This window comes from Opisthocomus hoazin, chromosome 2, assembly GCF_030867145.1.
Source record: "Opisthocomus hoazin isolate bOpiHoa1 chromosome 2, bOpiHoa1.hap1, whole genome shotgun sequence".
Taxonomy (NCBI): Eukaryota; Metazoa; Chordata; class Aves; order Opisthocomiformes; family Opisthocomidae; genus Opisthocomus; species Opisthocomus hoazin.
In genome coordinates this window covers 8507389-8525930 of record NC_134415.1, presented here as the reverse complement: position 1 = coordinate 8525930, position 18542 = coordinate 8507389, and the positions used below count along the sequence as shown (strand labels likewise).

Below are 18542 nucleotides of genomic sequence, written 5' to 3'. Positions count from 1 at the left end.
TACTAAGTCTTGGTAGTCTGAAGCTTTTTAAATTCTATGATTAAATCTATGGTATTTTCTTCTAGGTCCGTGATGATGTGTACCACAACATCTTAACTAACAATTTGCCTAACCTTTTGGAATATGGAAACATTACTGCTTTGACCCACCTGTGGTGCACAGGACAGATTACTAACTTTGAATATCTGACTCATTTAAACAAACACGCGGGCCGTTCCTTCAATGATCTCATGCAATATCCAGTATTTCCTTTTATACTTTCTGACTACACCAATGAAACGCTGGACCTAAATGATCCATCGGTATATAGGTAATATGAAATGTTTGGAACTGGTTATTTTGAAATACTCTAACTGATCATCCAGTATAGCTTTTTAACTTCATTGTACTAAACTGCACACATATATAAATTGAACTATGCAGGGACAAGTCGCATCCGTAATACCTTGGGCTTTTTACAATAAGTGGCTTCTTCACCTTGGACTTGTAAATATAACGCGTAGTACTGTGAATGTGTATATTCAAAGGATGCTATGAACTGGACTTACATACTTTCTTAATGTGATATGGATAGTCCACAGATTTAAAGAAAAGCTGTATGTTTAAATTCATGTGGTTAAAGTCTTCCAGGCCAATTAGCAAAAATTAAATAGAAAAGGATATAATATTGTAAATTATTTGGCCAGTTACAAAATCATATTGTCTTAATTGTGAATAGATCTGAGTTGTCCCACCCTAATACTGTTAAGCTGATTTAACGATAGTGTGCACGGAGTCTTTGCCTTTATATGATGCCTCTGATTTGACAGAGGCACTTAGCATTTGCTTGCCTGTTACTGTGCTGTGGGGTGGCCTGTGGACACAAGTTTGTCTTTAGCACTCACTAAAAGTGACCTTTTTATTTTCTGAACTCTCTTGTGAAGTGCTGTGAAGTTTTGCTTGTCCTTTCCATGATACTAAGGGCATTATTCTTGAGAATGCTTTATTAAATGGTGTGAATCAGCATCTTTATAAAAATGACAAGATATCAGTACTACTTCTTTTACAGAAATCTGGTCAAACCAATAGCTGTGCAGTCTAAAGAAAAAGAGGATCGTTATGTGGATACTTATAAGGTAATTTGGAGAACTTTTGCCTCTTGTCTTTTTCCTGTATATAAATTATACGGGGGCTAATTTTTTTTAACATACATTGATAGGGGGAAAGAAACCACAAATGAAGTACTGTATGCCTGTGGAATTCTCACTTCCAGTGTGCTGCGTTTCCTGGAAGTTGTTTTATAACATGCTTGGAACCTGTGTTTGTCTGTTCCTGAAATCATAAATCAATTTAGTCTTTCCATGTGATAATGCTGAGGAGGTTAAATTGATATCTTCTTACATGTGAACATACATATATTTAAAGATTCCTAAAGATCAGGACAATAATGTATTGCTGTTTATTTGAAATTCAGTGGAACTTGTGGCTGTTGTTTCCGTTTGATAACGGAAAAGCTGTTTTCCCACAAGTACTCTGTTATTTTAACATGCCCTACTATGATTGCAGTGCTCTTCGATTTTTTTGCTTTTTAGAATGTTTTAAAGACTGTAGGAAGCTACAACAAGCTGGGGATGGAAAGCATCTGCAGCTGGACCTTCAAACTTATGTCTATACCATCATGGTCTAGTGCACTATTTGCAAATATTGTTTTTTCTATTTAGTATTGGAAAGCCTGTACAATGACTCTGCGGTGTTAGAAAACAAGTGAGGAAGGGGGCAGGCAGGGAAAGCAAAAGGAATAAATACTGGAAAACAGGTCATTTAAATTGGCTTAAGACTTTGATACCGAACTAGATTGTAAAAGTGATCATGTGTCTTTACACACTTACAAAGTATTTGATTTCAAATCACTTTTAAATGTATGTTCCTCTAAAAGTTTAAAGTTTATTCCTAAACAAGTTAGGCAAGCTCTTACTTTCGTTATTGGAATGCAGTCTAAGTGGGCGGCTTGTGATTTGCTTTTTTTTTTTTCTTCCCCCTACTACTTTTCCAGTATTTGGAAGAAGAGTACCGTAAAGGAGCACGAGAAGATGATCCAATGCCCCCTGTACAGCCATATCACTATGGATCTCATTATTCCAACAGTGGAACTGTGCTTCATTTCCTAGTTAGGCTGCCACCTTTTACTAAAATGTTTTTAGCCTATCAAGGTAAGGTTACTTTTGCTTGCACTTGCCTTTCACATCTAGACCTTGTCCCCATGACCCAGGAATGCAGTATGTTATGCTGTTTGGCATAGTTTATCAATTCCAAATAGCTGAGTTCAGTAAAATTAATTCTGGTATGTTTTCACAGTAGATCCATTCTGCAGTTATCAAGCTAGACTGTAAAGCTGGACATCTTCTACATATACTGAAGTATAAATATAAAAATAGCTGACCTATATTTGACTTGTAGTCCACGTTAGCACAAAGTAATTGAGACAGAAGAATTCTAAATGTTCTCAGCTACTTGAAGTTGCAGATGTGGAACTGTTATCATGTCAATCATCGATGTAACAAATTCAGTTTGGATTTCTTTACAGATCAAAGTTTTGACATCCCAGACAGAACTTTTCACTCTACCAATACAACCTGGCGACTCTCTTCGTATGAATCTATGACTGACGTAAAGGAACTTATCCCAGAATTTTTCTACCTTCCCGACTTTCTAGTTAACAGAGAAGGTATACTAAGAGGATACCAAAAGTATACATCCAAGACAGCTGTACAGTTGAGCCTATGGGTTGAAACTGAGAACATTTATATCCCTTGACTGAATATGCAAAGCAGTAGATGTGTGGGAGGAATCTGGCACAAACTTGTGGGATATGCTAAAAAAGCTGTTACCTAGGACTTAAGGGAATTTTTTTCGTAATTATGTCAGAGGTGCAAAGGAGTTTCCTGTTGTCTCATTTTTCCATTTAAATGAGTACGTACAGCTTGAATGTGTTTGTGGGGGGACTTCTAATGGTGCTGCTCTGTTGATCAGCAGTCACCATGCTTAGTGGTTAGCTTTCATTGAACCCTATAAAGACCTTTTTGAAGTTACCGTCAACCAAAATGTTGGAACATTTACTCCTGTTTCTAGGTTTTGATTTTGGAGTACGTCAAAATGGTGACAGAGTTAACCACGTCAATCTTCCACCCTGGGCTCGTAATGATCCTCGTCTATTCATCTTGATTCATCGTCAAGCTTTGGAGTCTGACCACGTTTCCCAGACAATCTGTCACTGGATTGACTTGGTGTTTGGTTATAAGCAAAAAGGCAAGGCGTCTGTTCAGGCTATTAATGTCTTTCATCCCGCAGTAAGTATTTGTTAAGTGTGTTCGTTGTACTTAGTAACTTAGTGGGGGGAAAGCTCGGTCTGAGTTGGAAAGCATCCAGCATGAAGCAAGATCTCTTACTTGCAAAGTGTCAAAGAATAAGAAGAGGCTTTAACCATTTCAGTGCGGAGCTGACAAGATGCTGGGGACTGTTGTGAGAGTTAGTGAATTTGTGTTCGTCTGTCTTGCCTGAAGATAGGCATGGGGGATGAGCAGGTATGGGGTTTAGGCTTTCTGCGTAGCTGCTTGCAGTGGTATACAGGTATTGCGTTGGTGTGTACCTGCTTCCATCTCATTCAACAGAAGCCTTTCATTTAGGCAGACTGTGCTGCAGCTTTTGATAAGGATAAAATAGGTCAGTTTGTCCTAGGCTAATTTTTTGTGTTCTTTCCTTCATTTACACTGTGTTTTGTCCTTCTAATGAGCACTTTCTCCTCCAGTAAATTTAATTTCAAATGAGTCTTCGTTTAACGTGAAGACTTCCAGAGTTTCATGACTTAATTGTAACATGGATATCTCGGATTCTATGCTTTTAGCTTCAATCTTTACTCTCATGAGGTTTGCTCAGCCAGGCAGTTCTGTTTTCAAATCCATTCAAATGTGTTCTGTGTGTTTAGTGTTCATTCTATAGCTGGAAGAGCTGATAAAGCAGTAATGCCTGGCAGTGGTGGCTTTTTCTTTTCATGCAGCCATCCAAATGCTTACCTTCCTTTTGCCTTTTTTGTGCTTAAGTATTGATTCAGTTATTACCTTAAGTTTCAAATACTAAGTTTGTGTGAGTGTTCATTGTTTTTTAAAGTGAAAAATGAAGGCCTTTGTCAGTGTGACTGAGGAAAGGTATGTGGTACACAATGAGACATGAAAGACAAGTAGAGGAAAGAAAAGGATTTCTGCTCTCCTGAAATGAGGGTTCTTCCTCCCTCCCCACCCCAAACCAGAGCTTTAATACGTTAACAAAAAAGAGGTACAGAAAATCAGCTTTCTCAATTTTTTTGTTCATCAGCAGCAACCAACACAGATTAGTAAAGAAAACTTCTTTGACGAAGTCAGTCATGGAATACCTGTAGGGGCAGCTCACATGACAAATAGTGATGGTTATCTCCAATAAAGAAGTAGTGACAAGGTTACTGTTCTCAGTGGCTCTTTAGTCAGCACAGCCATTGTGGGATGGCTTCTGGTCCAAGTCTTAAACAGCTGAAGAGTCTGCCTCGAAATTTGTGTGCATGTGTTGAAAAATGTTTCTCAAAGACAAACTGGATAACCTTATTATTGCTCGTCTCCTCCCCCTTCTATTTTTTTTCTTCTCTAGACCTATTTTGGGATGGATGTTTCTGCTGTTGAGGATCCTGTTCAGAGAAGAGCCCTTGAAACAATGATAAAAACATATGGGCAAACACCTCGCCAGCTGTTCCATACAGCACACGTTAGCAGACCTGGATCCAGGCTTATCATGGAAGGAGAACTTCCTGCTGCCATGGGCTTACTAGTGCAGTTTGCTTTCAGAGAAACCAGAGAACACACTAAAGAAATAATATATCCAGTATGTTATTTTGATTTGCAAGGTGGTTTAACTGATGTTCATATGTTAGAATTATTGTACCCTTAGGTTTAGTTTCCTTCTTAAAACTGCAATTTACTACCCATATTCTAAAGAAAATTCACAAAATTAGTAAAGTGATAGTGAAAATTATTTTCTTGCATTTGTGATATATTTTGTGTCAAACTAAGATACATATGAATTTATCTTGGTTATAGTAAATAGGTGTTAGAAAGCATTTCACTTAACGAGTTTCATACTGTCAGTGATGAACTCTAGAATCTGTGTGAAAACCTATAGTAGGTAAACACATACTGTGCTTTCTTCCATCCTTATCTCTTTCATTGTCTGTAAGACAGTTCAACTTCCTACACTTCAAATACTTGTTTTCCCTCAAGCCCAGTGAGAAACTGAATCCTGGCATTTAAAGAACTCGGTAGTTTTCGCTACACTACCTGAACTGCCAGCTTGCTGTCTCAGCCTTTAAAGAAGCAAGAGAACTCCTAATAGTTTAGCTGATGATACTACAGTGCTTCATACTTGTCTTTCTAGTATTTTTAGAATACTTCAGCAGTCCTTACCATGTGATTTCTTACAGGAATGGGATATGAATAATTCACCCTTAGTAATGAAATAATATTTTTCTGAAAACTTTTTACCGCCTTTTAATTTGAACCGTATTTGTGCTTGTTTTTAGAGTCCATTACCGTGGATAAAAGGCTTGAAGTGGGGAGAATATGTTGGTTCCCCAAGTGCTCCAGATCCTGTTGTCTGCTTTAGCCAACCGCATGGAGAAAGGTTTGGCTCTCTCCAGGCTTTGCCAACTAAAGCTATCTGCGGTTTGTCCCGCAAGTTTTGCCTTTTGATGATATATAGTAAGGAGCAAGGTATGAATTTGTGCTTAGTCTCTACATGCACAATGCATGCGAAAATGAGCTATAAAATTTTAAATCTAATGCTACTGTTATTCTCCAGGAAACTTCCCAAATTTAGTTACTTTTGCCAAAGATTGATTTATAAATCCAGTAACAGCTTTCATCATGTGTGGTGTCTTTCCTGGAGGGTGGATTGTACTTGTAATTTTCAAAACTACATAGAGGCATTCTGTAATTAAGTTGATATTTTTCATTAAAGTAACTGAAGCATGAGGATTTAACTTTAGAACTTGCCAGCAGATTCAGTCCAAGAAGAACTGAACAACAGATGAAAAGAACATGTGACAACAGAAAGGAGAATTAAAGGAACGGTTTATAGAGGCAGAGAATGAGGAAAGTTATCAGTAGAAAGCAGAGGTGAAAGATCTTCTGCTTTCACATCAACTCCTTGGAGGGATTCTTACTGATAAAACAAGTCCTCATACTTTTCTTTTGTTTTCTTTTAACATGTACTGGTGAAGGTTTTTTAAAATTAAGTGACTTCACGCTCAATCAACAAAAACAAGTCATTCTCCTTGAAGTTATGAACAATCATTTCTCCAGTTGGGAAGTATTCTCAGCCTCTTCCGCTTTTCTCCGCTCTCATTAGATGAAGCATTTCTTCAAAAATGCTTTGTCCAGGTTGCAAAGAGTCTTTGGAGAAAATTGAGTGTTTACATAGTCTCTGAAAACTATGTTTGTTTCTAGTGCATTACAGATGAAGCACAGCCTAACAGAAAATACCTTATTTTGAGGCTCTGGAGTTTTATATATTCCAGCTTGTGGTAAAACATGGGCCTGAGACTTCTATTGTTGACTATCAAAGTGATCAACTCATTGGTTGCTTATGTGACACAATATTATATGCCTTCAGGTGTGAGAAGCATGCACAGCACTGATATTCAGTGGTCAGCTATCCTAAGCTGGGGATATGCCGATAACATTTTACGACTGAAAAGCAAGCAGAGTGAACCTCCAGTAAATTTTATACAGAGTTCGCAGTTCCATCAGGTAACAATCGGTATATTGGTGTTGAGTTTAATATTGCGAGTTTCAGTGGTGGCCTGACTTGGCAGTACGTACTCTTGGTTTAATTTTTCCAAAGACGCTGGTAAATAAGAAAACTTACTCTTGGAGATGAGCATCCAAACACATCTGGTTTTAATCAGTTTGGTTCTCCTTTGGAATGTGTCCCTCATCGCTCCACTGTATCGTGTTTCCTGGATGTGTTTCTGTGCTAGGTAAAGATCCCTTTGAAATACATTTTGTAGCTCTGCTCTCCTGTGCGATACTGGTGTGGATTTATAAAAGCATAAGTTCTGGGCCAAGAAAAATGAATAGAGGAAGAAATTATAGATGCCTCGCATTAGAAGCAGAACTCCACTATAGTTTAGGATTCCTCTGAAAAAGTCTGAAAGATTGTTAGGGAACACTGCATAATCTCTGTTAAGCTCCAGTGGTTGGTGAGATTCTACCAAAAACATTTTGGCGGATGATCCAGCTGTAGGTCTAGAAGTCTGCAGTAGTTCACTGCTCTTTAGCTGTGAATTCTGGGCTACACAGAACTTCCCTCTTTGCTGTAGTTTGTGAAGTAACAGCTGTGTGGAGAGGGACCTGGGTGTCCTGGTGGACAACAGGTTAACCATGAGCCAGCAGCTGCCAAGCTGCAGCACCCTGGCTGCCAGGAAGGCCAATGGGATCCTGGGGTGCATCAAGAAGAGTGTGGCCAGCAGGGCGAGGGAGGTTCTCCTTCCCCTCTACACTGCCCTAGTGAGGCCTCATCTGGAGTACTCTGTCCAGTTCTGGGCTCCCCAGTTCAAGAAAGATGAAGAGCTACTGGAGAGAGCCCAGCGGAGGGTTACAAGGATGGTGAGGGGACTGGAGCATCTCCCTTACGAGGAGAGGCTGAGGGAGCTGGGCTTGTTCAGCCTGAAGAAGAGAAGGCTGCGAGGGGACCTAATAAATGCTTATAAATATCTGAAGGGTGGGTGTCAGGAGGATGGGGCCAAGCTCTTTTCATTGATGCCCAGCGACAGGGCAAGGGGCAATGGGCACAAAATGAAGCAGAGGAAGTTCCATCTGAACATGAGGAAGAACTTCTTCCCTCTGAGGGTGACGGAGCCCTGGCACAGGCTGCCCAGGGAGGTTGTGGAGTCTCCTTCTCTGGAGATATTCAAGACCCGCCTGGACAAGGTCCTGTGCAGCCTGCTGTAGGTGACCCTGCTTCGGCAGGGGGATTGGACTAGATGATCCGCAGAGGTCCCTTCCAACCCCGAACATTCTGTGATTCTGTGAAATGTGACCTAGAGCAGGTATATTTTAACTCTTGGATTTCTTTAGCTGAGGTATTTTACGTGGCTTTTCTTAGGACAGCCAATAAAGAATCAGTTGGACCAAATGCTATGGCATAATGTAAACAGCAGTCAAAATAGTTTCTAATTTTTTCTGGCTTTGTTTTGTCTTTCCAAGGTAACAAGTTGCGCATGGGTGCCAGACAGTTGTCAGCTGTTCACAGGTAGTAAATCTGGTGTCATCACAGCATATATGAACAGATTCACTAGCAATACGGTAAGTTCCATTGGGCAGGATTTATATTTAATGATTTAGCTGTATTCACTATTACCGTCTTTTTTTTAAAACAGGAAAAGTGAGAAAAGGGTAATATGTTATATTCAGGGCAGTTGCTAAAAACATCAAGTGCTTGTTTAGTATTTGTTTTTGAAGGATCCTCTGTGACATTAAATAGATCTCTCAGCATGTTTATTTGTGGGTTTTTTAAAGCTGTTGTTCACATATTGCTAGCCTTTAGTCAGCCCTCAACATCCAGGTGCATTAACTGATTACACAGGCAGCTCTGACTGTATTCTGGCTAGAGCTTGGAATTGAAGCTGTCGGGTACAGTGAAGCTCCTTACATTAAGGAGTAACTTTTTTCTGTGAAGGAGACAGAACCTTTCAAAGCCTTAACAAACTGTGGGATTCATTTCCCTGAAGTAAACAACATTTCAAATGCAGAAGGCACTTATACTACAGAGAGGCGGGATGAAATCTATGTTGGTGTCTATATTAACCACGAAGCCTCTTCGCTTTGTCAGGGGAAAAGCTGTGAGGAGAGAAGGGAGAAAAGTAACTTGCCTTGCTTAATGCATTAGTGGAGGACACTGAGATACTAGTGGAAATCGCCCTGATACTATGTGGTAATATGCATGGTATGAAAACACAAATAGAACTTCACATTCTGGTTCAGACTGAGTTTCTGATCTTTCTTGACTTTCTCCAGCAGTAACTTCTACTCTTCATAGTTTTAACAAAGAGTTTGTAACTTTCTTGACAGGTCATTTCAGGTATGTCTATAGGATTACCCGTAGCACCAACTAAATTAAACTGATTTCTCCAATTTAGCTTGATACAGATACAGGTATTGGCAGACACATTTGTAGTATTGTACTCTTGATGCTCTTAAATCACTATATTAGCATGGGCTAGAGGGCTTGGTATGATCTGCTGTGCCTACCCAGTTTCCTGTTTTCAACAGTGGCAAACAGCAGATGTTTGGGAAGAGCACAAATATACAGTGATTTCTTCATTGGCTTTCTTCCAATTTCCGGTGATTCCTGAGCTCAGCAGCACTTGAGTTTAAAGAATGAAGTAGAGCTTTAAGCGTGCAAGCTTCAGTCGGATCTGAAGTCAGGCACCTTAACTGCTCACTAGAATAGTGAGCTTGTAAATAACCTCTACTGAGACTTGGATTCCAGTTAACATTTTTTTAGGTACTAAAATAGAAATTCAATATACTTGCCTTCTGCAATTCTAAAAAGAAACTCCAGTAGTGGGGTTATGATTCTGAAGTTTCCCGCGTTTCCTAGAAACAAGTGATTTTTGTTCAGCTGCACAGATGTTGTCTTTGAGACTGTCTTTGAATTTCTCAGCGCTGACAGTTTTACATGCCCCAGGCAGACTGACCTTGTGCCAATTCTGTAGCTCCGGTTGTCGAGTCAGTTACCCCAATCGGGGCTGCAGGGAATGCAAATATGCTTCCGCATCTGTTCTGTATGCATCTTGTCAGCTGTTTGGTGATAAAGTGAACAGTCTGTTATAATGCAGTACTTGAAACCTGAATATTTTTCCCTGTTTCACATTATATAAATTCTATGCACAGGCATAAAACAGATATGTTGTTAATTGGATATGGGAATTGAAAGGCATGCTGTCAGAATTGAAAAATACTTGAATGTTGTACTTCAGATGATGTATTTTTTCTAGCATTTCTTTAAGATGGTCAAAAAACTAATGAAGTACTGCTTTGAAACTGTGATCTATCTTGACAATAATTCATACCTTCATGAAAACCACAGCCGAGGCTTTCTGGTTGTACAAATTACTCCAGCCTTTACTTGCTGACTATTGGAGTTGTCTTGCAAACAGAAAGAGAGCGCTTTACCCAAACAGATTATTAAAACTGGACAGTGATAATTTAAATTCTCCACTCAAGTACCATAGGCGATCACTTTGGGTAATCAAGAGAAAGAACTGCTATTTAAAGGTAGATACGCACCTACGTGTTTTTCCACATCTAGGTACTGTTTTAGTGGTTGTCATCTAAAAGCAAGCGGGAAGTAAAAAAGGGGTGGCATTTGACGGATGAGGTAATTATTTCATAACTTACTAGACCCTAATACAGTTGGTGCTAAAATTACAGCTTGTCTCATTACAATATTACTACCATGACTCGGTGAAGAATCAATAAACCATTGCTATTGGTGCCATAGAGAGAAGGTGCTAAAGGTGAATCCTGCTTTCAGCGCAGGTGTTGACATGCAGATCAACAGCAAACACTTAAAGGACATAGGAGGAGCATGGTAAAAGGGTTATCAAAATCCGTTGTGCAGAAAATAACAAGTCTTGATTGTTGCTGTTATGCCAAAAAAGGTACATTTTTTCTCTAAACTGAGCAAGGATTAAAGAAAGATCTGCATATGTGATATACCACACCGTTCTGACAACCGGATACTGTCGTGTGTCTTATTTGCATGAGATGCTCAGCAGCAAGAGCAAAATAGCAGGTCTTCCTCTTGTCAAAAAATGTATTGACTTTTGCAATATGACATAGATTATATTGTCCCTTTTCATGCAGAAAGACGTCAATTTTCTACAAACTAAGAGTTAAGCATATGTATATTTTTATTTTGTCTGTCTCTACTTTCAAGCTTTTTGTAGACCTCCTGAATGCATCCTGTACCCTCATACAAAAAAGCAGACCATGTGCTCTGACGTGTGAGGAAACAAGCAGAAAAATGTTCCTTTCTTTTATGGAGATTATTCTAATCTCTGTACAGCAAGTTGTCCTAAAGCATTAGTATTCTGATTAAGCAACTCCTTCACCTCAGTCAGTTTTCAGGAAGTCTGAATCATTTCAAATTATAGAACTTGAATAAGCAGTGTCATTTGGCGTTAAATTTGCTGCTTTAATTTTTATCTAGCAGTTTCTATATTTAAACTTGACTTCCTGCCTATTTTTCCAACTTGGTATCACTGAAGGACTTGGCACCAACTTGAGGAATTCCCAGTAATTTACTGCACACAGACTGGTAACTGCTGAGCTGGGTTTTCCTGCTACGCTTCCAAGTGCTTTCTCTAGATGCTGAAATATTGACGACTGTCATTTCGCTGTTGTGTGGAAATAGCACTCTTGCAGAAAACTGCAGTGTGTAACTGAGACAGAGGAAGTACAGTCGTTCTTCATTTTGATTCATTGGACTATATCAGAATGTTTGCTTAGACTAAAGCACTGGAAGCAAACAGTTGAACATTAATGACATGTACGGCTTATCACAGATGACATTAAAAGCAATAGGAACCATTTTTTGAAATCTAAGAATTATAAACTTGTCCCTAGGCTTATCCTTTTCAGAAAAAAGACATTAATTTTTTTGAGTTCGTGTTTTATTTTCCTGTTTTTCAGCCTTCAGAGATAGAAATGGAGTCCCAAGTCCATCTGTATGGTCACACAGCAGAAATAACAAGCTTGTTTGTGTGCAAACCGTACAGTATAATGATAAGTGTCAGCAAAGATGGAACCTGCATCATCTGGGATTTGAACAGGTACATGTATATATGTAACTCTTTCCAATGGCTTTCCTTTAAATACTTGTTTTCCAGCTTTTGGTTGTCTTTACCCTTTTAAGGTTAACTGAATTTGTTCCACGTATATCTTAATATGAAGTCAAACCCTTACTGTTTTTTCCTCGTGAAGGGTGCTAGAATTCTAGAATGAATATGAAAAATACCATCATCATGCAAAATGTTGAAGAACCTTTTCTGAGTTTGAGTCTGAACTTTTGGCTTGTTCTCTATTTTCTTCAGGCTGTGCTATGTCCAGAGTCTGGCTGGACACAAGAGTCCTGTGACTGCAGTTTCAGCCAGTGAAACAACTGGTGATATTGCCACAGTTTGCGATTCAGGTATAGTTGGCAGTCAGGAAAGCTGTTTTGACTTGCAGACCAAATAAATCATGATACTTGCTATAATATTAGTTACTGAGTGTGAGTTAATCGTCTGAGGATGCATTTGGTCAAATAGAAGCGCTCTTTTTTTTACATAGTAACATATACATTTCTCCAGAAATGATTATGCATGTGTTTGAGCAAAATGTAGAGATATAAAAGCTAACAGCTTGATCTCTTTATAAAGACTTGAAATTTCAACAGATTCCTGGGAGACCTAAATTCTGTGAAGTTCACTGCTTTCATTTTAGCAGGGATTTGTTGTCAGAGGTACAGTTCTTCAGTATATTACAGAGCAATAGGATTTTTGTTATTCACTCTCTCACTTTAAATGCTTCCATATCGCCAGAACCAAACACAGATTTCCATAGCTATTCACTAGCTCAAAGCAAAGAGGTGTAACAGCTGTACTAAAGCAGGAATAGATATTTGTACTCGGGCTTCTACAGAGGGAAATCATTCTCCCCCATCTTATTTTAAAGCAGGTTTTTGTACTGTCTTGTTTTCCCCATAATGCTGTTGTCCAGAAACAGTACTAAGAGCTGTCTGAGCAGTGGGTTTTTGAGTATTTCATAAATCGGAATGCTCACCGCCGTGAAGATTGACTGTGTGCTACAAGACTGTGTATCAGTAACGCAGGGCCAACTTGGAGTCCTCATGCCGTTTTGCTTTCTCTAAAGATATCTGTGTGTATTGTGTTAACTCGAGACTGGGGGAGGGAAGAGGTTCCATCTAAATGACAGACTATTGTTCTGTTGATCCAAGAAGGTACAGAATATAAAGGAAGAGAGCTTAACTTTATCCATAGTGTTAGAATACAGTTAGTGACCCAATTTTTGCTTTGTTTGGGCAAATTTTCTTTCTCTTCTGCGTTTAGTAAGATAAGTCTTACATACTGAAGTACCTTTTAGCCACCTTTTCTTACTGTAGTCCTCCACAGACTTGCAAGAAGCAAAATAGCACAGTATATACTACTAAAGGACAAGGGGAAATTATTCTGGCAGTTTTGGAAACCGTGGAGATTTTCAACTCAATTTCTGTAGCTCACCAGCCAGGGTTTTTTTTCTGGAAAAGATTGTGTTGTTCTTTAATTGGTAAGGAATATGAGTTTCAATCCCCTTTAAGACAAAGCAGTAGCTGGGTTACTAGTTTTTTGACAGAATCAAATAATTCCAGATAACCAGGTAAAATAATTGTGCTTGCTACTTTTAAGTATTTTAAATATTTTGCCTAAAAAAAAAAAAATAATTAAGTATTGTGCCTAAAATGCAAGCCAGGGTACAAGAACTAGCTGTTCAAAGTAGGTAGTATGAATTCCCTCTTAGTGCTTCCCTGTTAGCACACAAAAATTGGTCATTAAAAGTAAATTCGGATAGCATTTTGTAAGTACAGTGTTCCATAAATATGAAGTGGTATCTACTAAATCACTGCAGCAGCTTGGTGGTTTGCATGCTCCCTCTCACAAAAGGAGAGAAGAGTTAATTGTATACTGCAGTACGCATCACTGAGTCATTTAAACCTTCTGATCATTCAAGAAGTTGAGTTCTTTAACAGTTAAAGGTTCTGTTGCATAGACCTAGCTGTAGTCTGGATGTATTTTTTGAATGCTGCCATGCTATGTTCTGTTGCAGTTGGAGGGGGCAGTGATTTGAGACTTTGGACGGTTAATGGTGATCTCGTGGGACATGTACACTGCAGGGAAAGTATTTGCTCCGTTGCTTTCTCTAACCAGCCTGAGGGAGTGTCTGTCAACGTGATTGCAGGGGGGCTTGAAAATGGAGTTGTAAGGTAAGCATTTGAAACTTATTTATTAAAATGCTTTATAATTTAGGCTCAAAGTTTGAGAGCATGTAGCCAAATGTCATGCTGATATTTGGCTTTAAAGAAAGTGGACAAGCTGTTGTTCAGTTTCCAGTCTTAGTAGTTGCTAAACAGGTTATGTTTATCACTGAAATACTTGTAAAATTACATGTGCAGAAAAATTATGCTTTCTTTCAGACTGTGGAGTACATGGGACTTGAAGCCAGTACGAGAAATAACATTTTCAAAGTCAGCCAAACCTATTGTAAGGTAAAAAGATCTCAAGTATACAATAAATGGATTTTTCTCTTGGGGGGGGGGGGAGGGGGAGAACAACAAACCACATAAAGCCAAACAACAAACAAACCCCAATAAAACCAACCAAAAAAACCCCAACAAAATAGCCTTGAGTACTGGAATTGGATTTGACATGGGAACAGGAGGTAAACACCCAGGTCTAAAAAGAGCAATGCAATCCTACTAATTATTCATGGAAGCAAAATGAGCACAAGTGTACTGTGTTTGTAATGACAGTAATAACTAGGTTCTGCTGCTGGCAGATAGAAATTAGCAGGATTCCCTGGAGAACTGAACAATAGGTACGCTTCTTATTTCTAAGTTTAATATTTTTTCTCCAGAATGTGTAAGAAATGAGATAATATTAACTGTCAGACGCAAACAGACAAGAGTTTTTTCTCCCTCAGAAATAAATGAAAACACTGCATTTTTCCCTGATTTTTTTTTTTCTGATGCTGGGGGAAATGGTGGTGAAGGGAGTAAAGGAAACTCAGAAGAGCCTGGAAGCTGCCATTTTAGACTGCTTGTATAATTTTCTCCCTTGATGATTTATATAAGCAGAATTATTCTCATGCCAAAGTGTTTTCAGAACATAGTCAAAGGATCGAGTCTGATATCCCCACTGGTACAGTACCCTGCACAGAGGTCTTGGAGTTATGCCAAAATTTTATCATCTTAATGTTAGCATAGTAACAAATTACTCTGGAAAAAATTTGGTTTGACCATTGCTGAACTATCATTTAAAACCAAACCACTACCAACCATTTTTTAGAAACAAAAAACATCGTCTGATTAGTGTCTTTCTGTTACCTCCTTTAAGAAGCATATTTCACAAAGCTTGTTGATAATGATTTAGTAGCTATTGAATAATTTAAACTTTCCTGCTTAAATGAGAGGGAAAATGGATGCTGACCTTCCTGCTCTCTAGCATTACCCGTGGTATGACTGACGGGCTTTACTACTGTTCTAGCTTAAGAAATGCTGGGTTGAACAAAAGTCCCGTGCTGTGCCATGAAATCTGGTGGGTTTAGTTTCTGCCTGTGTCAGCAACCAAGTTCAGAGGGCACCGAGTTCTGTTGTTGAAAAGCCTGCCTTTCAGAAGCAGAAGGGGCAGCCCAGGGAATGAGTAGGATGCTGCTACTGATCCTACCCTTTTCTTTGGTGCTGGAAAGAAGTGGGTTCTCAGCTGCGTGGCATATTGAAATGCGGCACAAATGCTGTAGCTCAGCCTGCTTAGTTACAAAAGTGGATAAGCAGGTATATGCAAATATATTATGATGTTAATGTACTGACCGGGTCTCGCCTGAGAGCTGGTCTTTGTTGGCTGTGCTCTTACAGGCTTTTAATGTCTTCTAGCCAATAGCTAAATCTGATATAAAAATAGATTGTCTTCTTGTTTTTCAGCCTTACATTTTCCTGTGATGGGCATCACTTGTTCACAGCTAATAGTGATGGAAATGTTATAGCTTGGTGTCGCAAGGACCAGCAGCGCCTGAAGTTACCCATGTTCTATTCGTTTCTTAGCAGCTATGCGGCTGGGTGATGACTATTTTTGCTGCTAACTCATGTCTCTGATGCACTTTAAATCCAAAATAGATTGCAGAATCTCTCGTTTAACTGGATTTTGAAGTACTTTGAATTTCTCTAAAATGACTGAACAGATTTTAAAAAAGAGCAGTCTAAGGTGGTTGTAAAATCGTGTACATCCATGCACAAACCTGAAGCATATCCAGGTCACCAGGAAGCTCTGGTCATATACTCCAATACCAGCAAAGTGACTCATAAATGCTCTAACATGCAAGTCAAAATGCTGCAATAGAAAACATAACAGGATTTTTTTAAATCACTTCATGGACAGAAGTATTTAAAAAAATTGATAATGCTTATTCCCCCTCTTATGTTGTAAAATATTGGCAGCGTAAAGGTCTGTAAATATCTATTAAAATGTCAGCATATGTATATCTGAGCGTGGTATAGTTAGCTCTGGGATAAGAAACCCAAAACTTAAAAATCCAAGACCACTTAAAATTGCTTTTTTTGAGAAGCAAAGAACTTAGTAGGTGCTTTTTGCACCATCTTACGGTATTGTAATGCTAAAAAATTGAATTTCTGTTATCTTTATATTTGTAATTTTTTGCCGTCTTCTCTGTTGGTACAATAGTTTTTACAACAGGCAAAAATAAAACACTTAGTGATCGATAGACACCTCATGGCATCATGAAGCAATAGTTAGATCACATTTTGGTTTTGTTTTTTAATGTAGTGTTAACTCCCTAACTTTGTAACATCTAGCTTTTGCAATTCTGTGGCAGAATATATATTATATACACACACAGCTTATCTTCCAGAGCTCCAGAAGAAGGTGTTAAAGAAGGCACAGATGTGCTCCTGTTCTAGTGTTATTGAAGTTCAATACACTGTAAAATGTTGGAATCTAACTGCTTGAATAATCAATGTTCATAGGCATCAGATGATTTGGAAGAGTTTACACAGATACTGTGCAAATATGTTATTTATTCCTAGGTGCTATCTTTTGGGGGGAGGGGGCGGGGGGGATAAGCCTCCATTGTGAAAGGCTTAAATTTGAATTCTTAGGCCAGATCAAAAACTAACATTTCAGTTGATGGATTTGAAATTTGAAGACCTCTAAACCTAAGACCATGAATGAGTGCCTATTAGTCCTGCAAATGGTAAAACAAAAATGCTATGTAAGTCTGATGTAGTTACATTTTTTGTTTTAAATTGCTATGCTTTTTCATCATTGACATGTTCCGCTGTTGCCATACAGACGAACTGCTCTATCTTCTCACGTTAAAGGTTCATCTGCCTTCAAAACACCATGTGTGAAACTGTCAGGTTGTGATGAAGATGACATACACACAAGAAATCTTTACACTTCTTTTGAAATTTCCAAACAGTCTTCAGAAATTCTTGCAGCTTCCTGATTGAAGGACTTTTCAAACTAGAAAAATATTCTCATAGTCCGTGACACAAAGGCTGATCTTTGGTTCAGTTAAACAAGTGGCTACATACTGTATGAATTGGATTTTAAACTGCGTATATTGTAGCACCATTGTATGGGATGGCTTTAGTCATGGTTTTCACTGTCTAAATGTTAATGTAAGGTCCAAATACAGACTGAAAAGCTTCCTGGCTCGTGTTAAAGTGATGTGCTTCAGTTAAGAGGAAAAAAGACAAATATCATGGGTTTGGGGTGCTTTTGTGCTCCCTGGTTTGGGGTGTTGCTCACAAAGGCTTATTTTTATAAAGTAGAATTCCACTTGTTACAAATCAATATGCAAAATTGCTGGCCTTGTAAAGAGTGCAATATTATATATTTTTATGTAAAAGTAAAAATGATTTTTTGAAGCAAGGAATATTTATTCTGCTTAACATTCTGGAACTATTAAAATAACATTGCAATAGTATCTGTGCATGATGTACTGAAATTTCCTGTAAATGTCACATTCCACACTGTCGTCGTATATACACTGTCACATTGTTGGGTAATAAACAGATCTTTGTACCAAATTGTTTGAGATTAGAAACATGGTTTTGGCTTGGTTTCACCTCTCTTCTTTTAGGGGTTTCACACACCTTGATCTGGATTGCTGTCTGCTGGTTCTCATGTCTTTCATGTTTTAAAAATCGTGAAGTGGGAAAGTTCCATTTATGGACTACAGCATCACAGAATCACAGAATGGTAGGGGTTGGAAGGGACCTCTGTGGGTCATCTAGTCCAACCCCCCTGCTGAAGCAGGGTCACCTACAGCAGGCTGCACAGGACCTTGTCCAGGCGGGTCTGGAATATCTCCAGAGGAGAACATCTGGCTGCCAAACTGAGTGGGGGGGGTATAAGATTGAAATTGAGAAGAACCCCAGGCATATCACTTGGCACATGTGTGCTGCCTGTGTCCTTCCTTCCCATAGGATGTGTGGCTACAGTTCAGATGACGTGATGGCTTCCAAAGCGACGTTCCCCTTCCTCCCTGCTGCCTCATCCCTGAGCTAAAGAAAGGCAGAAAAGTGACGCTGCTCTGGATTCTCTGAGGGAAGGAAGAAAGGTGCTGGGGGGGAATTGCAGACTGGGATCTCTGGGAGGCTTCTGACAGAGGATGCAAGGCTCTTCCTGTCAGAAGCCAGGGTTT

At 38.9% G+C, this 18542-nt stretch overlaps 1 protein-coding gene across 3 annotated transcripts in view; it reads left to right on the top strand.

The window, feature by feature from the left end:
• Positions 1-17912, top strand: part of LYST (lysosomal trafficking regulator) — an 89824-nt gene extending 71912 nt beyond the window's left edge. For 2 of the 3 annotated variants that reach the window (XM_075412379.1, XM_075412374.1), the window contains exons 40-53: positions 66-310; positions 1049-1115; positions 2033-2189; positions 2564-2704; positions 3109-3326; positions 4654-4884; positions 5579-5768; positions 6670-6806; positions 8265-8363; positions 11757-11896; positions 12158-12255; positions 13929-14085; positions 14296-14367; positions 15799-17912. In XM_075412379.1, the coding sequence (XP_075268494.1) occupies positions 66-310; positions 1049-1115; positions 2033-2189; positions 2564-2704; positions 3109-3326; positions 4654-4884; positions 5579-5768; positions 6670-6806; positions 8265-8363; positions 11757-11896; positions 12158-12255; positions 13929-14085; positions 14296-14367; positions 15799-15937 (2091 nt within the window). In that variant the 3' untranslated portion in view covers positions 15938-17912. Of the gene's footprint in view, positions 1-65; positions 311-1031; positions 1116-2032; positions 2190-2563; positions 2705-3108; positions 3327-4653; positions 4885-5578; positions 5769-6669; positions 6807-8264; positions 8364-11756; positions 11897-12157; positions 12256-13928; positions 14086-14295; positions 14368-15798 lie in introns of those variants that run through there. The other variant, XM_075412384.1, reaches the window with a different exon arrangement.
• The last annotated feature ends 630 nt before the right edge of the window (positions 17913-18542 follow it).